Source organism: Syzygium oleosum, unplaced genomic scaffold, assembly GCF_021117445.2.
Source record: "Syzygium oleosum isolate NSW1041296 unplaced genomic scaffold, Sole_v2.1 Sole_v2.56, whole genome shotgun sequence".
Lineage (NCBI taxonomy): Eukaryota > Viridiplantae > Streptophyta > Magnoliopsida > Myrtales > Myrtaceae > Syzygium > Syzygium oleosum.
In genome coordinates this window covers 22,574-46,701 of record NW_026607540.1, presented here as the reverse complement: position 1 = coordinate 46,701, position 24,128 = coordinate 22,574, and the positions used below count along the sequence as shown (strand labels likewise).

The 24,128-nt window shown below is 39.3% G+C and overlaps 1 protein-coding gene and 1 long non-coding RNA gene across 8 annotated transcripts; both read left to right on the top strand.

The window, feature by feature from the left end:
* Window positions 1-1,723: 1,723 nt before the first annotated feature.
* Window positions 1,724-4,430, top strand: LOC130136962 (uncharacterized). Its single transcript, XR_008815663.1, has 3 exons — window positions 1,724-1,889; window positions 2,623-3,733; window positions 4,321-4,430. It is a non-coding gene; the product is annotated as an uncharacterized LOC130136962 (long non-coding RNA).
* A 5,127-nt stretch (window positions 4,431-9,557) lies between these two features.
* Window positions 9,558-23,269, top strand: LOC115669236 (tRNA-specific adenosine deaminase TAD2-like). 7 transcript variants are annotated; one of them, XM_056307604.1, is made up of 10 exons: window positions 9,558-10,260; window positions 10,948-11,228; window positions 13,161-13,198; window positions 13,322-13,388; window positions 14,089-14,179; window positions 14,345-14,488; window positions 14,573-14,669; window positions 15,865-15,905; window positions 22,183-22,280; window positions 23,059-23,269. In XM_056307604.1, exons 2-9 carry the CDS (start codon window positions 11,151-11,153, stop codon window positions 22,224-22,226), a joined length of 600 nt encoding a protein of 199 aa, XP_056163579.1. In that variant the 5' UTR covers window positions 9,558-10,260; window positions 10,948-11,150; the 3' UTR covers window positions 22,227-22,280; window positions 23,059-23,269. The 7 variants fall into 7 exon arrangements, with proteins under 7 accessions (XP_056163579.1, XP_056163580.1, XP_056163577.1 ...); XM_056307605.1 differs by lacking the exon at window positions 15,865-15,905 and having other exon boundaries at window positions 14,618-14,669; XM_056307602.1 differs by lacking the exon at window positions 15,865-15,905.
* Window positions 23,270-24,128: the final 859 nt, after the last annotated feature.

Sequence of the window (24,128 nt, the reverse complement as noted above, 5' to 3'; positions counted from 1 at the left end):
ATTAGTCACGTCTCCTCTAATTCAATGTACACGAAAACCAAAACTTTGACAAAACATATGACATAATCACTGTAGCGTGTCCCTCGCGGATTCTTCAAAAAAGTTGTAATTTTGAGAGTAGAAGTTCAAAAATTTCACCCAAAAGTTTAAGCATGTTCTTTCCTTTCTAGGTCGGGGGTAAGCTCCTTTGATCCAAATGCTTAAATAGTTCTGGGAGTTGAAATTGAAACCAGTCAATTTTTAGATTGATTGCTAACAAGAAAGTCAACTAGAATGTAAAGTGACAATGAAAAGTTTAAGAATAGAGAATTCAGTTACATGCGCAAACGAGTTAGCATATTCTAGATCACCCTTTCGGTACCACATTCCTTGGTTAAATCCTCATATCATGAGATTTATTAAAGTAATACATATATAGTTTTCTTTATATGTTTCGAACACTAAAAAACTATGTTATTGGCTTTTAGGTAAAATTGCCGCATCATGGGGCCGAATAAGGGCTCGACTGTTCATGGTGTGAGATCTATGTTTTTTCAATATAAGAAAAATGCCATAAATGAGCCCAACGTATAAGCATGGATGAATCTATATCAAAGCAGCAAGCAAAAAGGGGCATGAATTTGATGCCATGTCAAATAAACGAAAGTAGATTCGAAGCATCAAATTCAAAGACAACGTTTGAATGTCGATCATGAATCCAACATACCCAACTCAAATAGGAAAGACAAATTCAGTCCAATCTGAGTAGCGTGCATGTATCTGTTGCGTATGATTCAAATAATAGCATTGAATTCAAGCGTGCATATGTCCAATACATACCATTCTAATAACAAAAGGGAATCTAATCAAAATAGCGAACCGAATGGTTTTTGTGCTTCTTGTAATATTAACCTTCTTTCTAAACTTGGGATCTTTTAATGATGTGCATAATAGAGTATTGCATCTCTATTAGTAGAGGAGCTGAGGATCCGGCGAGAAGATTTTCTCTTTTTAATTCGCTTTCAATATTACTTCTGCTGCCTGCACCATTCTTCTTTTTCCCTAATTTTGATGGGGTGTCTATGCAATATGTTGTGATATTTTTCTGTGACATTCCGAATTTCGATTCATTTTTTGGGATTTATAAAATGTGCATTTTGTCAATGCGCTTATAGTTAAATCTCGCCCAGAACTGATCACTCTCGGGTTATTTTTAAATTTGAGATTCCGCTATAATCACATTCGATTGAATTTGGCCGTTATTTAGAGCCTGAACTTTGGTGTAGAATTTCTCGGAGTTTCGTGACGAATTTAATTGGACGGTGTCGATATTAATGTGGCCAGCCTCGAGATTGCCCGGAATTGGTGAAAAGTGAAATTTGTACCGGGTGCGGATTTTGACTAATAGACCTCCTTCTGGATTTATTTTAATGGTGGTTTTTGGCCTTTTCTCTTATTAATAATTTGGGATTTTGTGGGCCGTTGGGTCGTTTTCGAGATTGAACATGGACCGTCGGATCGCACTCAATTTATGTTTGACTTTTCTCTCTCTCTATCTCCTCTGCCTGGCCACGTCCCCTCCCCCTACACTGCGCACGTTTCCCCCCTGCCATGAAGGAGAATGTGCCTATTTCTGATAAATTTAATGGAGGGTCGACTTCTATGGTACACTGCTTGTCATAAATGATGCCCTCCATTTCCTCGCGTCTTTTTCTTTGATCTTAAATCATATGGAATGCTCTTCCTTTGACTAAGCGAGAGAGACAAAAAGAAAGGGAACCAGAAGGCGTCGCGCAGCAGCAGGAGAACAGGTCGCGCAGCAGCAAGGAGGGCAGAGTCGCGCGAGGGGCAGAGGTCAGAGTCGCCCGGAGAATCCTTTACCCATCCGAGAGGCCCGCGGTTTGAGGCCGGTCCGTTAGTTCACTATCTCGGTTTCTTGTCTTGTATGTTTGGTTGATTAGATTTAGCGCGTCTTCTTTGGGCCGGAAGTTTGGTAGCCGGAAAACGAGATTTGGTTGTCGGTTTTAAGTTTTAATGGCCAAAACGGTGACCGAGATAGGCGGCCGGCGGTCCGATGACGGTCAAAGTAGGTAGCGTTGTTTCGGGGGCCAGATGTGTGATTGATGGTCGGAGGACATTCCTCCGGCGAAGCAAAAAGGAGACGTTCGAGAGAAAAGATTCTAACTTACGGGGTGTCAAATATGCATTTTGGCCGTATGCTCGAAATGGTTTGCTGCATATTCTAGCAAAACCGAGCTGCAATGAAACAAACAGAAAAATGTAATTAAAACAATAAGAAAATAAAATAAGAAGTGGCCAGTTCTTGGGTGGAATTGGGAACTAGCAGGTTCGTTTGGTTCCCGGTTCCAAAACAGGATAGGCCGATCATCCCCTAGTCATTTGCTATTAAAATTGAGAATGAAGCTTAATCAGGAGGTGAACTCGGTGAGCGGAAGCTAGGTTTAGATTTTGAGAGTTATTTCTTGCTCTGAAATGTAATACTCCACGTGTTCGACTTGTTCTGCCACTGCCAGTAGTGTTTATTACATGAGTTCGCCTTTGCTTTCTGAACTTGCTCTATTAAGACAATTAAGCATTTCGTTTTGGGCCTTTGATTTTAACTTTATGATTTGATCTTTGAAGGTTCGGACCAGAGATTACCCAACCGGTATGTATTCTCAGAGGAACTACGGTAATTGGACCCGTCAAGGTCTTGAGGCTGAGGCGCCAGCTGCCTTCCCTCCTCCAACTTCCAACTTGCGGCAACTTATTAGGATGTATGGTCATGATAATGGGAATAATGGTCCAAAGGCTCCTCCTAGTGTCCCATATCTCAATTATCAAGAGCATTATTCTTTGCATGGAATCCAAAAGTCCCACCTCTTTCCAACTCCCTCACTTCCTCCTCCCCCCACATACTGGCCCCCACGCCCAATCAATTCGCAGCCTCAGCAGCCTAATTGTCCACTCTTCAATCAAAATTCAGGCCTCATTACTTCATTTCCTGCGAAAACTTTCACTCAAACTTTCACTCAGTCATTGGCTCCCCAGCAAATCCAATCAACTGGTGAAACAAACTCCTTAACATTGCAGCAGAAGAGAAAAGAGAAGAAAATGCAGAGGAAGAGGAACATAAAAGAGGCAAAAGGTAAGGGGATATATTGCCCGACCATTCAGCGGAAGGCAAAGGATAAGGAAAAGAGGAAGAGGCTGAGGAAGCAAAAAGAGGCCGAGGAAGCAAAAAGAGGCCAAAACTAAGAAGAATATGTGCTATGAGGACGTAAGTCCTTTGTCAGAGTTGTTGGTGGCTGAAGATGATGTTAAATTGGATATCGATATCAACACAGGAGGGATGTCTATGCAAATTCCGGATATATCGTCAAAGAGGATTAGTGTTGAACCTTCCCAAAACATATGCAATGGCGTGTCCGAATGCTTAGATACAGATACGCCATTTGACTCCCTTGCAAATGCATATGACCTGAGACGACAAAGGAGAATACCTATAAAGTTGGCCCAGTGGAATGTTTTGTAATGACAAAGGGTTAATGGAATTGCAACCATAGAAATAGTGGGTCATTTGTTGGATAAGAATCCATTCAGAAGTTTTCTTCGTCAAGGATGTGGTGCCTATCTTGAGATGGTGGCTACAGTTAAACAAGACTGATACTATGTATGGTTGCTTGAGTGGAGCGGTGCTCAGCCATATAATGGTTGCTATGAATAGGTGTAGAATTTGCCTGGTAAACAAAAGGTAGAGCTTCTGATGCCTGTCTTTTCCTTTGGCCAGTTTTCAGATGTCCTGTTTATCATATGTAGTTGTCCTCTAGACTGGGTATTCGTAGATTGCCATTTGAGAAATGGGAAGTCATGTCCTTGGTTAAGGAAAATGACAAGTAGTGTCTTAATCGTAGATATTCCATTGGTTAGACTCATTAGAGAGAAATATCTTCTTCCTTGATCCCTATTGTGAATTACTAAAGATATATTTCAATTTATATGCTTTTTGATCTAGCAATTCTCCAATTTTAGCTCTTCAGTTACAAATATATCAAGAGATTGATTAGACCATGACCTTTTCATACCTCTTAGATAATTAATACGCTTTGGAAACTCATTACATACAGAAAAGATGGTCTTGAAATAATTTGTCTTCAGAATGATAAAGTCAATTTGGTGCCTGTTTCTTCCCTGTTTAGTAGAACCCTATTACATGAATATCATTTCTCTTTGCCTTTTTGACCCCCTCCTTTTTCCATTCATTTGCTGTTTATGACATTGTGGAATCTATGATTTGTTAAGGTATTATATGTATTCTAAATGCTAACGTTTGGTTTTCAGCTCCAAAGCCTCACAGGCCATGGGTTACTCAGGCTTCTCATTGGATCTGCATGCATTGATTCTTTCTGTGAGTCCTCTCATGCCCGTGCACAACTTGGTAAGACCTTTGAACTTATGATTCCTTGCTTTCTTGACATCATGTACAGCATCTACAGTATGATGATGCACCTCTGATGCATATTGAATAATCAGTTGCTTGTGCATATTACAAGACAGCTGCATGGTGTGACCTTTCTATACTATAGCCTGTTAACAACGTAATGGCATGTGTTAGGGCTCTATGGCAATGTTTCTTGCTGTGGCACTATGATATGATGCTCATGCTAAGATTGAGTATACGTATAGCTGTAGATTTCCTTGCATGATGGTAGTCAATCACAACGAGGACACTATAGAGGTCTTCAAGATGAAGTTAGGCGATATCCTTGGTCTTCATTCCTGATTCTTGGTTTATTCTGATCATATTGTTCATTGTTCTTATTCCTGTTAGTTTTTTTTTTTTTTTGGTAAGGGTAAGGTATATATTACTTTCAAATCACCAAATACAAAGGAAAGCAAGAGACTAACCAAGTTCCAAAGGGACTATACAAATCCAAGGGAACACGGAAAGCTCAACCACAAAAAGATAAAGGAAGCAAGGAAAAGCTATACGAAGGAAGGCCAAACCAGCCCAATTAAGAAAAAATGGAAGGTGATAGCCCCCAACTCCTTTGTAATCTCCTATTCAAGGCCAAACCAGCCCACTTCCTGTTAGTTAATCTCTTCATTTGACTATAACCTAAGTCAAACTTGCAGTTCAAGGGAGTTCCCATTCTTGTGGTGAATTCATCGCAAACTAATTGAACTATAGTATTCTGACTCTTTGTACTGCATGTAGAGTGCAAATAGGTATGTGACATCATTGGTGGTGATTCTAGCATAATGAGATTCTCTCCTGTTTCTGTGACGGCAGAAACCGTTAATGCTAATTATTTTGTCTCAAGAAGTTAAAACATTTCATAACCATAATTTGTTCAGACAGCGCCTTATGGATAAAGATATGTATGAATGTTATTGACGATGATTAGCATTCTATTCTTTAGTAAGAGGATGTAGTTAATCATGTAGCAATCCATAAATTGTCTTCAAATGATTCAGTGTACTCTGACTGACAATCCATGTGCCATTTACTGCTTTTCCAAACACAGAATTTCATCAAGGGACCGAGAAAGGAAGCATGATGAATGTCCAGATCAGGTCTTTTCCGGATGTTTATGTCTTTATTGAGGGTTGCAGCTGTGATCACAAGCCCATTTCATGCTTTTAATTTGATTATCAGATTGTTAAGATAATTTATGGCATAACCCTGTCTAGGCATCGCTTTTCTGATGCTAATTTATGTCACCAACATAATATGTAATCTGGCTTGATATTTGTTATGAGTTTTTTGAACTTTGAGGCAAATTTAGGCGTGCTATTGATGTGTCCGAGTTTCGTAGTTCTGGACTATATCAGGTGCAATCCTTGATGATTGTAAAAGAGGTAAATGATTCGCATATGATTACTACCATCAAGTGTAGTACGATAACTGTAATGAAGAATCTTCGCATTTGCGGAGATTGTCATTCCCAATTAAACTTATTGCAAAGATTGTTGATCGTGAGATCGTTGTGAGAGATTCCAGCCACTTTCATCACTTCAGGTGGCATTTGCTCGTGGGGATTATTGGTAGCAAGGGCGTGAGGTTATTTCTCCTGTCATGAACCTGTTAGCATCCTGAGTTTGCTCATTGTGTTAAGCATTGATGATAGTAGAGCAGCTACACGAGCACTATTCAATATGGGCTTACTTTTATTGTTGACGTAATAGACAGTGAATTCATGTGGAATCCATGGCTTTTTTATCAGCTTTGGTTAGTTTAGGAGGGTAAGGGAGTTCAAGTATTTCTCAGCTGTATGAGCTTGTGGAAAGTTGGAGACCTGGGAGGAAATCTTGCTTTGGATGGCATTGCCATCCATTGGCTCCATTCAGGGATTTCTGTCACTTAGCTTATAGCTTTGGTCTCACCAGAAAAAAAGAATCTATTCACACGTAGGGTATCCCTTCCGCAGAATTAGATCAAGTGAAAAAACCCAGAGCATTGGAAATAGATACTTTCCATCTAATAGAATTTGTATTTCGACCAAAAAAAAATCTATTAGAATTTGGGACGTTCAGAGAGAAGGAAGTACTGCTTGATAAAAGAAGGAAAAATGACACAAACAGTCCATGAACTTTAGCTCAATATGTAATTTGGTCCCTGAGTTTTTAATTTTTTAATATAATTCTTGAATTTTAATTCAAAGTGCAATGTGATCCCCGAACTTTTAATTTGTTCAATGTCATTCTTGAACTTTTGGTACATGTTCAATTCAGTCCCTGAACTTGAGCAGTCTTTTCCATTAATTCAAGTTCAGGGACTGAATTGAACATGTACCAAAAGTTCAGGGATGACATTGAATAAATTAAAAGTTCGAGGACTACATTGCACATTAGGTTAATGTTCAGAGACTACATTGAACAAATTAAAAGTTTATGGACCAAATTATATATTGAGCCAAAATTTAGGAATCGTTTGTGTCATTATCCCATAAAAGAAAAGAAAAGAAACCCACCCAAACAAAAAAAAGGTTCCTGCCCTGCCTCCTCTTTTTCGATTGGAATTGAAAGTTGGTCCTTTTCTGAAATGTCCCATCAACTCTTCTCCTCCGGCCCTCTATTAAATTCTTAGAGCCTCTTCGCCTCTTTATTAGGTCTATGAGATATAACAAAAGCTTCTTCCATCTCTGGATGAAATTCAATTTCAACAAATTTGCTGGATCTCTTCAACAAATCGACAGTAGCAAGTGAGGTTAGTTTAATTGTGGTGCCAAAGTTAGTACTCTCATGTTCTTTGTCTTATTCAAGTTGAGCCGATGTTAGTGTTAGAAACCGGTAGTCATAAAGCACAATAAAATCTTAATGGTCTAGCACAGTTGATCAGTTGTCAATGCTCGCTAATGTATTGCACGAGAAGTGGAAACTATTTCTTTTAATAGTGATTAGTCAACTCTTCATATTGCAGTTTTCACTATCCTAAGAGGTCTGTCTCCCTAAGAGTTCTTTTGCCTTTCCTGTGGATTATTTTGTGTTGTGTGGGGTTGAAATCCATAACTCTTGTGCCATATATTTTCTCGCGTCTTGCTAATATGTGGCTTGGGCTCGCAATTGCCTGAGTCTTCCTGACCACAATGGAGAACTAGTCTTGTTCGTATTGAAGATGAATTTCACAATACCTCTACCAGTAATATTCTAGCACTACCTTGTAGGGATTCCTTTTTTCTATGGATGAAAGTTGGACCTTAGAGTACATTTTAATTCACAGTCCTGACGATGCATACTTGAACTTAGTTTGCTTGCTGTAGGTTTCAGGTTGTGCTTACCAAGCTTAACACTTTCCACAAATGGAAGTTACATTAGAAGCTGGGTGTGCATTAAGAGAAGATTATGGTTTTTTGTCCGACTACTCATGTTCTGTGGCCTCCCTAAACTTGCACATTATGTCAAGACTGGAGAGTTGTCTCCCAAAATGTCTGCATAAACTGGTTAGAATTTTTCTTCTTCTGTTTTACTCTGGACACGAAATGCTAACACTCCTTGCCCTTGAGTTACTTTTCATCTTGCTGTTATGTTTAGAAAGCATGAATTCCATCTGGCCTCATTTGAAGAACTAGTTTTGTTTCGAGGTTATAGGTATAAACTTTGAAGAACTGACTCTTTTGACATCTGGTCATGAATGTTGTAATTCTTTGACTGTTAGAAAGTACTGTTGTAATATGTAGGGTAAAACAGAGATGTCATTTGTTTACATGTGAATATGATTGATATCCAAGAGGTCTAGACTCGTCATCCTTTAGAGCCGTGTCACGTTGTGATTTGATTCCCAATAAAGCTTTCTTAATATTCATTACTTGCTAGCTTGTATCAGATGTTTATAACATAGCATATGGGTAGGGCTATGTGATGTCTTTCTTCACTCCCACTCTTTCAATGAAGTCTTCACAGAAAAGTCATATAGATTTATTTTGTCTTTTGCAGTGTAGAAATGATAAAAGAGGTTTCACTGGAGAGTGATTCGGCTATTTTCACTCGTGGCCTCTACTCTGCAAGAAATAGAACGAGAAGCATGTTCTTTGTGAGGTACGTGTAGAAGATTTTCTTTGTGAGATGCAACAACCTTGGCTGTGTCTGTGGTTGATGTTCTTTGATATATGTTTTACACTGTTTATTTTCTTCTATTATTGTTCCACTAGTTCATGGAGGTATATCTCTCTTGACTTCATTTTTGCGTATATACCCTATGGAATTACCTATAGGCCCAAATCGCAGTGGCAGTCAACCTCTGTGACAGAGGCATGGGCAAGTGCTGCTTGAGAGTTTCTCCGAATATCTCCCATGAGAGTTCTCTTACCTGACGTGAACAACCACTTCCGGTTGGGGAAGCTGCAGGTGAAGGAATGACTCACTATGGGAGCGAGAGGTTGATGTTTTTGTTGTTGCTTGCAGCGCTAGGAGTAACTGGCTTGGCAGAGAGAACACGGACCTTTGTTACCCTGGGAGCACAAGAACAGTAGTCTTCCCACTCGTCATTGTTTTCAACTTGCTTTTTGTTTCATGGAATATGTATTACAATCATCGATAAATCAATAGGAACTAGTTGAAATTGGAAAGTAAATATAAAACCAATTTGGAAGAACATAAAAATTTCATTATTATCAGATTTTTTTTAAGGGTAATCACACTACAATAAATTTCCGTCCGTTTTATTACGTACAAGTACCGCGACTTTTTCTTTTCCAATTGAGTACCTGAACTATCAAAATATAGCTCAACATGGTGACTTGTTTACTCAGAAAAGAATGATGCACATTGCTATATATAGGAGTGCCAACTCAATTTAAAATGGATTAATTTTTTTTATTATCTTAAAATGTTTCTTATTATTTATTTTTTTCCCTTCCATCCTCTTCCATGCTCAGCCGTCGTCCAAACCGTACAACGCCCCATCGCTCCCGCCTGTTAATGCTACGAGGCCATCGCCGTGCCGTTGTTGTCGTCCGCCGCACAGGGGCTTGCGACCATCTCTCTCCCTATCCCCAAACCTCCGCGACCTCCCCTTGAGGTTTCCGCCTCGAGTCCCGAGGTCTCGCAACCTCGAATCTGAGAGGTCGGAACCTCAGCTAGCCACGGTTTATAATTTAAGGATTATTAGTAACGCGGGAAAAAGTCGGTATTATGGTAGGCATAGTTTAAAATTTTTGCTGGTATATTAATCCAAGAAAAAAGAAATTGTAGAGTGTATTTACCTCAAAAATTGTTGAAGGTGTGTGTCCTCCTCTTCCGTCTCCCTTTCTTAGTGCGACTCTCTCTGCGGTGTGCGTCCTTGGCTCGAATCCCTTCGTGGTTTTTCTTCTTCTTCTTCTTCTTTGTTATTCTGATCTCGGTGACCCACCACATGTCCGAGTTTCTTAGGCCCTTTTTATATGATGATTTTGAGTTGATGATGTTTGGGGGGTGTTTAGATTTGCGTAATGGGATTGATTCTATGGAGATGGCTAGAATTTGGAGGTATATGTAATTGTAGTGGCTGCTATGATTGGCCCGCTAGGTGTTCGTTAAAATTCCCCAGAGAAAATTGAGTTGAATATCTCACTGAATAATCATCTTTTGTGAATGGATACTAGAGATGACGACAGTGTATTAGAGATGATGTGGAGAGGACCTTGAACGAGCGGAGAATTACAGATTCTGTACCTACACTGGTGTTGCACAGTGTCCTGCTTTATTCCTGGTCTGAACTCAATTTGTGGGAGGGCTTGTCAAGCTGTGGACCTCTGAGTCCATGATCAATTTTTGTATTGGTGTGTGACGACATACTGCTAGGTTGGTGCATCAACTATACTTTATATCAGGCTGTGAATCACATTGAACCACAATTTTCCCATTTGAGCAGTTTATGCTAGTGTTGTCCAGAGAATTCTATGGTCTCCTAGTGAACATGCGTGCTCACTCGAGGGCATGTGCTCAAAAGAATCCTTGTTTTACCTGGTCATCTATCAAAACACTTTGGTAAGGATAGTCCTACATACTTTTTTGGAAAATGACTTCTACCTATAAAATTAAGAAGTCATTTTCCTTATTTTTAAGCTTGGTATTTTTTGGTCAACTGAAGTCATTTTTCTTTGACCTACTTATTTTCCCATACCAAACACTTTGAAAAATGGAAAAAGAAGTTTTCTAGTAAACTATTTTCCTTTAAACAAAAAGAGCCTGTCTTTCCAAACTACCCTTTGATCATGGCAGAAATATAATTGGTCTTTCAGAATCACATACTTCATAAATAATTACCAATTTTCATCTATGCATGACCACCTAATTATGCACGCATGCATCCCCTTTAACCTTTTTTTTCTTTTCACTAAATCCCCGTTAACCCGGTTAACTATATATCCTAAAATAAATTTCTGTAATTTTTTCTTCTATTTATTCTTTTTCTTTGTTTTTAATTCTTTCTCTCCACCTTCTTTCTTTGATTTCCTATTATAAGCTCCTTCCTTTCCTTCACCATAGGCAAACTTCACCATCGACACCACCTACAATACCACGACTGCTCATCTTTCATCCGACACCAGCGAGCTGTGATGAGTGGAAGATTGCCACCTGCCGATGGAGGTGACAAACAGAAGAAGTTCTTCTTCCTAAAACAGCCTAGCTACTGAAGGTGACTGAGACTGGCAAGGGGAGGCGACGCACTACCACCACCAACCAAAGCCATGGAAACTGATAACGTAGATTCGGGTGAACAATTCTCTCCTGAGGTTCTGGGTTTTATGCAGCTTGCTATAGATCAGGTAATGCCTGGCACAGCCGAATTGTATTAAGTTGATGTGATACTTGGGCTGAAATGTGAACGATTCGTTTGGTGCTATAATTGCGCGGGAATTTGAAGAATGTATAGTTGACTTTTGTACAAGAGACATTGAATAAGTGTTTCTTCATAAGTGTTGTCTGTGGATGCTTCATAGTGAATCCGTTGGTAATCGACACTACACGCTGCAAAATCAGCAACAATTTCTAGAAGGTATAGCTTTTATTTCTTCGTTTCTGTAGGTGGCAATTTATTGAAAGAAGTAGGTGAAGTCTAGGTTCAAAGGGAAAACAAATGAGGGAGAGTGAAACAAAGGGAAGTAGGGTGTACATGGGTTGGTTCAGCCCCTTTCTCAGATGAAAAACTAAGCCAATCCGGGTGCTGTAGGTTGGGAGAGAGAGAGAGAGAGAGAGAGAGAGAGAGAGAGAGAGAGAGAGAGAGAGAGAGAGAGAGAGAGAGAGAGAGAGAGAGAGAGAGAGAGAGAGAGAGAGAGAGAGAGAGAGAGGGTGCTTTTGAGGTGTCTAGGAAATGTGGATGTGTAGTATGTGCCTATCATAAAGATGTGCAGTGGGTGATAGGTTTGCCAGGACAATTGAATTATGAGAAACTTTGACCACTGGGATAGGACTCTGTCGCCGAGTTTCATTAGGCGCTTGAAGAGGCAAAACCATAGAGGGATGAAGAAGGTGCAATGAGACGGCAAGCCACAAGGTGCTTTTGAGGTGTCTAGGAAATGTGGATGTGTAGTATGTGCCTATCATAAAGATGTGCGGTGGGTGATAGGTTTTCCCGGACAATTGAATTATGAGAAACTTTGACCGCTGGGATAGGACTCTGTTGCCAAGTTTCATGAGGCGCTTGAAGAGGCAAAACCATAGAGGAATGAAGAAGGTGCAATTCGGCAAGCCACAGGGTGCTTTTGAGGTGTCTAGGAAATGTGGATGTGTAGTATGTGCCTATCATAAAGATGTGCAGTGGGTGATAGGTTTGCCAGGACAATTGAATTATGAGAAACTTTGATCACTAAGATAGCACTCTGTCGCCAAGTTTCATGAGGCGCTTGAAGAGGCAAAACCATAGAGGAATGAAGAAGGTGCAATTAGATGGCAAGCCACAGGGAGAGGTTGCTTGACAGTCAAGTCCTTTTGCCACTTGTAGACTTTGGCACCTAGGGAGAATTGAAAACGAAATTTACTTGGAGTGTGAGCATAATATGAACATCGGTTGTGCCCATGGATAACTGGTTAGGTTTTTTCTTGGGCCTTGTGGCCTGTGTATATGTAAAAGAAAAAGAGAAAAACAGAGTTTACATAAGTTATTCAGTAGAATAGAGGCAAAATCACAAAAGCTGATTGCCAATTATGATTTCTGAGGGCTTCACAACGGTTTTATGGATCTCTCTTTCTCGTCATGTGCCATAATATTTGTGAAGGAAAATGGCCCAGAAGCTAAAACTCAAGGAAGCTTCTTGAATGTTTGAGTGAAACCTCATTAATGGAAAGAAAAGCTTCTGAGGTACCCATGATAGGACACACTAGAATCAACAACATGTAGTTTCTCAAATTTGTTCTTGTTTTAGCTGTACTGTTGTTAGAGCCATATCAGTTTAACCGTTAGGTAGGATTTGCATCTGTATTACTGGATGAGTACGGGGTGATAATCATTGCTTGGAAGTTAGTGACCAGTATATTGTACAGGACCTGCAAGATCTTGATCATATAAGTATGGGACATGCATTTGTTCCATTAGTAACTGTATATTGATACTGAAATATTACTACTGCTGGCAACGTGATGCTGATTTCCTCTTGAATTTGGCTTTATGCATGCATGCATGCATGAAAGAATTTCTGACTCTTATTCTTATAATTTTTCTCCTAACAAGTAACAAGATCTATTTGCTTTTCTTATATAAGGCAAAGCTTCCATTGGACAGCCTTGAAGTTCCAGTTGGGTAAGATACTGATTGTCTGTAACTAGGTGCATTTCATATATGTTACTTCATTTTCTAATTAATATGATTAGTATTTCAGTCTTATTAGTGAATGATTTCAGATTGGACTCTTTGATTGAACAGCTGTGTGATTATTGAGGATGGGAACGGTATTGCGGCAGAAAGAAACCGGACTAACAAGACATGGAATGTATGTTTATCATTGCTTCTCCACCCCCTTCTATAAATTTTGGCCAACTGCACTTTGTTATTGTTCCGAATTAATACCTTCGAATCATCCACTCGTAGTTTATTGTTGATCATTTCATGTTTCTCCGTTAATATGTATTTATTAGATAATAAAATAATATATCTGATCAAATCTGTTTAAAAGTGGAATTTTCCATGCATTATTAGGCTGTAAGGGGCTTTATTCCCATTGCTCTTCATAAAATATGGCTACGGCTAACAATAACAATAATCTTGCGTTATTATGCACAATGTTTTACGTTTTTCGTTTACCATTGTGGTCTGTCTGGAACCATATTTTTATCTGCTTTTGTGAAGTTCCTAAAATTGTTCTCTTAGACTGTATTTAGCTAGACTTTTGGTATACTTAAATAGTCTAAAAATGCATTGTGACCATTGTATTGCCTTTTAAGTTGTAAGAACCTGCTACTTGGGCACAGTTCTTCATACAATGACCATTTACACAACTAGTTTAAGTCTGGTTTCTGGTAGGGATCATCTCTTATCTAATAGTCTATTTCTGTAATCATTTATAGTCATCAGGTGGCAATACATTACTATAAATGATTTTATGGATAGCAATGAATAGTTGATGTGAAAAATATTTGGCCCTTTTAGTATCTTGTGGAGATTAATAAAAAAACAAAGGCACCTTGCTACAGGGGTATATTAAAAAAATACTGTTAAAAAAGGTGGAGGTGGCTATTCCAATAAGAAGCCTCTTTTTCCTAGTGAGATTCTCAGCAACTTCAAGTGAGTAAAACTTTTTGACTTCATGTAGTATATGCCTTGATCAATCTTATATATACTCTTAATCAGTTAACTTGAGGGAGAAATATTTCTCATGACAAAGCTCCCAAGTATGATATGCTTGCTTCGTTTTTCCCTTTGGGCTTTCATGGGCAACGAGACATGCAGAGATGGAAGCTCTTGATGTTCTTCTTGTACGGTGGCAGAGGACTGGATTTTCGGCTGCAGAAGTTGCAGAGAAGTTTTCAGCATGCACCCTTTATGTGACATGTGAACCATGCAAAATGTGTGCAGCAGCATTATCGATCATTGGTACATCCGTTGATCCTACTGAAATAAAACTGAACTTTCCTAAAATTTGTTTATTTATGATTAGATGACTCTCTCCCTTTTTAGGTTTAAAGGAAGTATATTATGGCTGTGCAAATGATAAATTTGGAGGCTGTGGCTCAATAATGTCGTTGCATTCAAGTAGCTCTGAGGCACACATTAGGTCAGTTTATGAACTTGCTTTTGCTGCTGGTTTTGTATTTACATAGCATTACTTTGAAATTGTGGCATATGACAATTGACAACTAAAGCTTTGGTTATAAAAAAAAAAAGACAATTGACAACTAAAGCTTACTGAAGGTTTATGATTCCTTATGTTGATGACTGATGGATGTGGGTTTGTAGTGATTCTGTATGTTGTTGCCATGTCGGATATTGCAACACATAACCACGAAAATAAATGGAGGTTTATGGAACTAATTTTCCATCTTTTCTGTCCTTTCCTCAGTCTAAATGGAAGAAAATGGTGTATCTGGAAGCATTAAGAAGTCAAGTTTATATTTATTCTTTCTTTTCCTGCTTTGTTTCCTTTTTCTTAAATTCTCGGTGACTTGTTAGACATTTCTGTATTCTTTGTTTGCCCTAAAAAATTTACCGTTCTGGGAAGTGCCACAAGTTAAGCTAACATTAGTTTCTGTTTTTCCTTTTCCCTCTCCCCTGTTTCTTCATCTCTTCTTCCTGACCTTTTTCACTGCAGTGAGATTCTTTGATGTCTTTAATGTTAGCACGTTTAAATCGAGATGTATAGTATCTTCAAAGAAGTATGATATTTTAACTCTGAGGAAAAATTTATGCTTTCTGATATGCCATGGGCAATGTGCTTGATAAAGAAATCTCTTTTCTTGTTTAATAGTTGCTATTGTCTCTTCTTGCATACATGAGAGCATGTGCCTGCTAAACTGTGGTGTATGGCTTGTGTTTCCAGTATGATATTTCAACTGTCTGACATTGTTATGAGCTAACATTTCATGTTTCCTAAGCTTGATCAGAACTAATCAATTTTTTGCTCTGACTTTGTTGAAATAAAAGTTAAAACGTAGTGAAACAGGATCTGTTTCATTGTGATTTGAGCAGTACATGAAGTTGCTAATCTAGATTACGGACATTGTTTTTCTGTTCAAATTGTTAGTTTTGAGAGAACAAGCTCAAGTACTGGGGGAAGAAGCAAGAGATGTACCAAGGATGCATCTAAGCAAAAAGTTCAGGGCAAAAAAAAATCCATGAAAACTCAATACTTTTAGAGCTTGAAATTTACAGTTATGTTTCGATTCATAATCTGATTATGAGTCAAAAGCATTCTGGGATGCATCTGCCTGATTTATGAATGTTTCTAACTTTTTTTCTTGTTATTCTTGCAGTATTGGGAATTCTGGATCAAAGGGTTTCAAATGCTGTGGAGGTATAACGGCATCAGAAGCCAATTCTCTTTGTTAATGATAAAAGAGTAACTTAACTTTATTTCAGAGATAACAAAGAGTATTTATAGACTTAGGATTAAGCCTAATACATTTACACAAATACCCCCAACTTGCTAATACTCTAAAGTAATAAACCCAACACTCCCCCTCAAGTTGGAGTGTACATATCAAAAAGTCATAACTTATGACAAATATATGAAACTCGTCCACGTCGAAGAGGCTTTGTGAAAATGTCTGCTAGTTGCTCTTCAGAACGTGTGTGTACCAACCGTATGTCTTCACAGTTCACCTTTTCTCGAACAAAATGACAATCCACCTCTATATGCTTCGTTCTCTCATTAAACACTAGATTGCTAGCAATATGAATAGCAGATTGATTATCACAGCACATAATAGATGATCCGGTCATAGGTAGTCCAATCTCAGCTAACAACATACGAACCCATTGAAGTTCACTGGTAACATTAGCCATAGCATGATACTCGGCCTCTGCACTAGATCGGGAAATAATAGACTGTTTCTTACTTTTCCACAACACAAGATTACCACCAAGAAATACACAGTATCCCTAAGTAGACCGGCGATCCATAGGGCAACCAGCCCAATCTGCATCAGAATATCCTATCACCTCCAAAGATTCAGGGTTGGAATAACCAGCTATACGAAGATGACCTTGATTATGGAACACAAGTCCTTGACCTGGAGCTCTCTTCAAATATCGAACAATTTGTAGAGCAGCTTACCAATGATTAGTACGAGGAGAGCTCATAAACTGACTCACCACACTAATAGCAAATGAAATATCCGGACGGGTAATGGTAAGATAATTTAACTTGCCTACTAATCGACGATACTTCTCTGGATCATGAAGAAGTTCTCTCTGTTCATTGTCAAGCCTCACTCCAGGATCCATAGGTGTGTCACCAGGCTTAGAATCATGTAAGCCAACCTCCTTAAGAATGTCAAGAGCATACTTTCGCTGGGAGAGAGCAATGCTACCATTGGCATATGCAACTTCAATGCCAAGAAAATATCGCAGACGACCTAGGTCTTTAGTGTTAAACTCCTTTTGAAGAAACTGCTTGAGTCATCGTATGCCTTCAACATCTCTGCCTGTGACAATGATATCATCAACATAAACACATCCTTTTGAAGATGACATACTAAATACTGAGTGATCCACACTACACCGATGCATGCCAAAAGTAATAACCGCATCATTGAACTGGCCAAACCAAGCACGAGGAGATTGCTTAAGCCCATAAAGAGCTTTTCGCAATCGGCACACCTTCTCCCCCTGATCAACAAACCCAGGTGGTTGTTCCATATATACTTCCTCGTGAAGATCACCATGAAGGCATTTTTGACATCAAGCTGATGAAGAGTCCACTGAGACCGAGCAGCCAAGGAAATAATGATACGAACAGAAGGAATTTTGGCTACCGGAGAAAAAGTTTCATCATAGTCAATACCATAAGTTTGAGTATAGCCCTTTGCCACAAGATGCGCCTTTAAGCGCTCAACTGAACCATCCGGATGGTGTTTGACAACAAAGACCCAGCGACAACCTACCAATTGTTTATGAGCCGGTAAGGGAACGAGCTCCCAAGTCTTATTATGATGTAAAGCAGCCATCTCCTTCTCCATAGCGCGAGCCCACCCTGGATGGGCCAAAGCTTCCTGGACACTACTAGGCACAGACATAGAAGCAAGAGATGACACAAAGGCAGACATCTGATGGCTTAAGTTATGATAAGACACAAAATTAGAAAGAGGATACCGAGATCGAGTACGGTGAGCAATAGGAGAACTGTCAGGAGACGGTGGAAGAGGATCGGAAGCCCTGGACCGAAGTTGGTGGTGGTGGAACGCTTGCTGGTGAAGATGTATTACCCCGAACAGAACGAGAACCACGTGTATAGACCTGAAGAGGGGTCGGTGCTGGTGAACCTGGATCCGGTGGAGCAGCATCAGAAGTAACAAACGATGGCTCCGGCTGAGATGTAGGTGCAGAGGGTGGCAGAAGGTCCAAGGTTAATGGTGCTTGAGGACGATCATCGCCAAAGAATGCTTTATCCTCAAAGAAAGTCACATCAGCAGAAACATACTCCCGACGACGAGTAGGATTATAACAAACATATCCGTTTTGAGTACAGGAGTAACCAACGAATATACATTTTTCAGCACGAGGTGATAATTTGTCTAATCCAGGAGACAAATAATGAACAAAACAGACACATCCAAAGATACGAGGGCGAACAGACCATAAAGAATGATCAGGATGAAGAAGAGCATAAGGAATAGCTCCTTTCAGCACGGAGGACGGAAGACGATTAATAAGATGACATGCTGTAAGTAGAGCATAGCTCCAGAATGATTTAGGTATATGAGTGTGAAGAAGAAGACAACGAGCAACATCCAACAAATGACAGTTCTTACGTTCAGCAACTCCATTTTATTGCGGAGTGTGAGCGCAAGAACTCTGATGTAAAATACCATGAGATTTGAGAAACGGAATAAAGGTAGATGAAGAAAAATACTCACGAGCATTGTCAGTATGCAAACACTTAATAGAACAATCATACTGCGTACGTACTTCATGATAAAACTGGCAGAAAGAATGAAAAACTTCAGTACGATCTTTTATTAAATATAACCAAGTTGTACGAGTACAATCATCAATAAAAGTGACAAAATAACGAAAACCAAATGAAGACTCTCGACTAGGACCCCACACATCGGAGTGAATTAACTCGAATGGATGTGACGCACGACTCAAAACACGAGGAGAGAAAGACTCACGATGGTGTTTACCTAACTGACACGTTTCACAATTAAACTGAAGACTTGAACTAGACACGAAAGGAAATCGTCGGAGTACGTTTGCTGATGGATGACCAAGACAACAATGTAATCGATAAGGATCATCCACAGCTTTATTCTGAACTGTTGTAGCAGCAGCAATAATCTCAGGTTCCAGGATGTACAATCCACCAGCTTCACGCCCACCACTTATTCGGCGTCTAGTCTTCCGATCCTGAAGAACACACGAAGACGAAGAAAAGATAATATCGCAATCAAGATCACGACTAATAGAACTGACTGATAATAGATTGTAAGGAAAGTGTGGAATATGGTAAACAAAAGGTAAGGAGACAGGAACTCAATGATACACAACCTGTACCAGTAACTTTGGATTGAGAACCATCTGCTAAGGTGACTGACATAGAAGGAACAAATGAGGTGGATGTGAGAAGACGAGGATCACCAGTCATATGATGAGCGGCACCCGAATCAATAACCCAAGAACGAGGAGCTGTACTGGACAATAGACATGTAGGATCATTACGCTGTGCTAAAGTAGCAGTAGGACCAGAGATAGCACCATTCTCACATTGTTGTGCTCTGACCAACTCATCATATTCTGCACGAGTCAACTGTACTGTACCCTGTCCAGAAGAAGATCCAAGGGAAGGAGTCCAAGGCTCAGTATCAATAGAAGCATGTAGACCCCGCAGTTTAGGATGGAGGTCATAACAATAATCAACAGTGTGCCCAGAAAGCTGGCAATGAGTACAAAAACGGTTCGCTCGACCACCACCACGTGCTCCTCTAGAAGTATTACTACCACCACCACGAGCGGTACCTCGGCCTTGAAAACCACGACCACGACCACGGTAAGAACTATCAGAATTCCATTGTCCACGGCCGTTAATACGACCACGAGTCCCTTGACCTCCACGAGCCACCATAGCACTACTATCTGAAATTGCTGAAGTCTTGGGACCAGAAGTGTAACGAGCAGCTCGAGAATACACTTCTTCAATGAAAGGAAGAGTGCTCTGAGAGGTAATCTGTTGACGAAGAGCACTATGATCTGGACCAAGGCTACGAAGAAAGAGCACGGTTATCATGTCCGCTTCTCGTTGTTGCATCTGAGTAACTATGGTAGCAAGTGGAAAATAAGACTTGAGGCGCTGATACAAAGATGCAAAACGAGCAATAATGTTCTGCCAAACTAGCATCACCAATTTTAGCTTCAAATAAAGCCTCCCACATGTCACAAACTTGACTCATGTTATTCTGTCCAGAATACAGTAAAGCACACTTTGTCCATATCTCACGGGCTATAGTGCAATCCATGAAAAGATGACGAATAGATTCAGCCATACTTCCCCATAAAAGTGTACGCAAAGTAGCATCTACGTACTTCCATTCTTCTAGACTAGTTGAATCTGCAGGTGGTTTTTCTTCAAGCCATCTAGACTGGCGATTAGAATAAATAAAAGTCGAAAGAGCCATCGACCAAGAAGGGTAATTGGTACCGTCCAACTTGACCAAGGTATTGTGCAGATTAGTCATACTATAATATGAACCAAAAGATATTGAACTTGAAGAAGTACTAGAGGAGCCCAACCCCGAAGTAATAGAAGGTGAATTAGATGAACCAGTAGACATCCTCACAAACCACTAATCACTGGAAACTTAACCCGCGTATGTAATAAATAACACACCCCACTTATTATATAACTTCTGCAAGTATCCGCAAATCTCAGTAACCCCACATGTCATTCCAACTAATTCAATCAATTCAATTCAACCACACTAATTCAGTCGTTCCAAATTCAGCTACTCTAATTCAACCAATAAACTCGAACTCTATCCATACAATTGAACACCATTTAACCCTTCGTAACATCATATAATAATATATAACAATCAAGCCTCATAAATCAACTACCCCACATCCAAATGTCACTTTCAGCAGCCAAATATCACTTCCACACAACCCTCGGCCTCAGAAACTCCCTTGATAACATCGATTTCTGGGTTTCAATACATCGAAAACACACTAGAGATCTGAGGCGAGTGAATTAATGGTCAGACAACACTGATTTCTGACCTAGATCTCGTCGGATCTGAGGTCGCCGGCCCTGGACAACGCCGGATGGAGGGTCGCCAGCCTTGAGCGACGCCGGACGGAGGTCGCCGGAGGTCGCCGGCCCTGGGCGACGCCGGACGGAGGGTCGCCGGAAGGAGGGTCGCCGGCCCTGGGCAACGCCAGACGGAGGTCGCCGGAGGGATCTACAATGGTGGTGGCGGCTAGGGTTTGCTATGAGAAGTGTTAATTTTAGGGTTTAGGTTTTTTTAATTTGTGCTCTGATACCATGTTAATGATAAAAGAGTAACTTAACTTTATTTCAGAGATAACAAAGAGTATTTATAGGCTTAGGATTAAGCCTAATACATTTACACAAATACCCCCAACTTGCTAATACTCTAAAGTAATAAACCCAACACTCTTCTACGAGATTTTTATGAACGAGGAAACCCTAATGGTATAAATGGCAATCAACCATTTTAGTCAGTTGAATTATCTGTTCGAAAGAATGTTATTATAATGCAGTTTGCACCTATTTACATTAGATAACCTAAGGGAAATGGTAGTTCGTTTTCAATGGACCCATGGTTAAATACTTTCTAAGAGGCTTTTATGAGCATAATAGAGAAATTCTACCTTTGAACCAAAGTTTTCTTTATCAATCAATGAAGTTGAGATTGTGCCTGCTAGCAACGTCTCCCTGAAAGACCCTTCCGGAAAAATTTATCTTTTAGAGCCTAATACGACGGTCTTCCTAGCACTGATCCCCTTTCATATTGATTAAGAAGAATTCAGGAAGCCTCTTTTTATTTCTACTTTTCAATCAATTCTCTCAACCAGCTAGAGAAAGAACATTTCATATGTTGCTTCCTCCAGACTCAGTATACCTAGCCGGATTGCTATTTGAAAAATGGGATGTCATGTCCTTGGTTAAGGAAAAAGACGAAGTGCAGTATCTTAATAGTTGATAATCCATTGGTTAGACTCGTTAGAGAGAAATATCTTCTTCCTTGATCCCTATCATGAATTACCAATTATATATGGTTCTTGGTCGAGCAATTGTCCAGTTTGTGCTCTTCAGTTGCAAATATTTCAAGAGACTGATCGGACCAGAACCTTTTCACGCCTCTGAGATAATTAGTACGCTTTGGAAACTCATTACATTCAGAAAAGATGGCCTTTAATAATTGACCTTTGCAATGATAAAATCAATTTGGTTCATGTTTCTTCTTTGTTTTGTTGAACCTTGTTACATGAAGTGTCATTTCTCTTCTCCTTTTTTCCCCTCCTTTTCAATTCATTCTCTGTTTTTGACATTGTGGAATCTATGATTTGTTTATATATATGTATGCTGAATCCTAATCTTTGATTTTCAGCTCCAAAGCCTCACAGGTCATGGGTTACTCAGGCTTCTCATTAGATCTACGTGCATTGATTCTTCCTGTCGAACCTTCTTGTGCCTTTGCACAACTAGGTAAGACCTTTGAACTTATGATTCCTTGCTTTTCTGAACATAATGTACATCATGTATAGTATTTTGAAGCACCTTTGCTGCATATTGAACGATGATCATTTACTTGTGCATATAACAAATGGGCTGCATGATGTGACCTTTCTGTAGTATAGCTGTTACCAATGGAATGCCACGGATTAGGGCGCTGTGGCAATGTCTCTTGTTGTGGCAGTATGATATGATGCTCATGCGACGATTGAGTATACCTACAGCTATAAATTTTCTTGTATGGTAATATTTAATCACGAGGCAATATAAAGGTCTTCAAAATGAAGTTAGACAACATCCTTGCTCTTCATTCCTGATTCTTCGTTTATTCTAATCATAATGATCATTATTCTTATTCTTGTCAGTCAATCTCTTAATTTGACTAAACCTAAAGTCAAACTTGCAGTTGAAGGTAGTTTCCATTCTTGAGGTGAACTCATCGCAAAATAACTTACGGACTAATAGTTTTGTGATCCTTTGGATACTACATGTAAAGTGCAAATCTGGATGTGACATCGTTGATGCAGACTCTAGTATAATAAGATTCTATGCTGTTTGTTTTGTGATGTCAGAAACAGTTAATGGTGATTATTGTCTCAAAATCATAAAAAGTTGTATAATCATAGTGTTGTTCAAACAGCCCTTCAAGTATAGAGATTCGTGTGAATGTTATTGACGATAAAGTATCTGCAAATGATTCAGTGCACTTTGACCGACAATGCATTTTCGTTTATTGCTTTTTCGATCACAGAATTTCATCAAGGGACCTAAGAAAGGAAGCGTGATGCATGTCCGGATCAGTTATTGCCTTGATGTTCATGTGTTTACTGAGGATTGCAGCTGTGATCACAAGTACATTTCATGCTTTTAACTTGATTATCAGATTGTAAGATAATTTATGGCATAACCCTGTGTAGGCATCACCTTTCTGATGCTAATTTTTGTTATCAAAATATTCTATAATCTAGCTTGATTTTTTATGAGCTTTTGAAGTTTGAGGTAATTCTAGGCGTGCTCTTGATGTGTTTGAGCTTCATAATTCTTGTCACATCCCGATTTTGGGCATGGGAAGCCGCAGGTAAATTGAAATATCCTCAATTTCAGTTCCTGGGAAATGGCTATGGTTTAAGTTTGGTGGTTTTCCAATCGGAACTAAATTGTTTTCTCTTGTTTTGGAAAACCCAGTTTCGGATCCTTTGTACCTCTTTGTTTTGTTATTTTTGGGGAGACTTTTGTGATCCGAATTTCAGATACTTCCTTCTTGAAAGTTGTTCCAAACATCTTGAAGTTTTACATACTTTAATTTCAGAATTTTTGGAGTTGATATGAGTGGTACGATGGCCTGATTTTTGGACCTTGTGAAACTGCCCAGAATGGGTATTTCGATGATGTTCACACCGTCTTTATTTTGTACAAGCTTTTCTGGGCAGATTTTGGAAAAGTTTCCTTCATGAAAGTTGTTGAAAACTTCCTTTTATATAACGTGTATAAATTTGGGAATTTTCCAAGATGATCTGAATAATGGAAAGAGCTTACTTTGAGAAGAAAAGATTCTGTTCCAGTGAACTGTTTTTAGTCTGTCTTTGACCTACTAAAAATGGTGTTTACAGAGAGATTCAGATTTTGTGTTCTTCATAAAAAATGTTTAGTAAGGTCTTGTTTACGACATATTAAAATTTGAGAATTTTCAGAGTCCATTTACTATATTTTCAAGTCTGATTTCGTGAACAGTACAAAGCTGTCCGGTTTTGTCAGATTTCAAAGATTTAGCATTTTCTATATGAGGACATTGGAATTTCGACTAGATGTCTTCTGGTGATT

Excerpts from the sequence above, each read along its gene's own strand:
- LOC115669236 (XM_056307601.1), top strand. The coding sequence starts at position 11,151 with ATGGAAACTGATAACGTAGATTCGGGTGAACAATTCTCTCCTGAGGTT. Across the intron at positions 11,229-13,160 it reads TGCAGCTTGCTATAGATCAG|GCAAAGCTTCCATTGGACAG; the intron begins GTAATGCCTGGC and ends TTCTTATATAAG. Across the intron at positions 14,180-14,344 it reads GAGATTCTCAGCAACTTCAA|AGATGGAAGCTCTTGATGTT; the intron begins GTGAGTAAAACT and ends CGAGACATGCAG.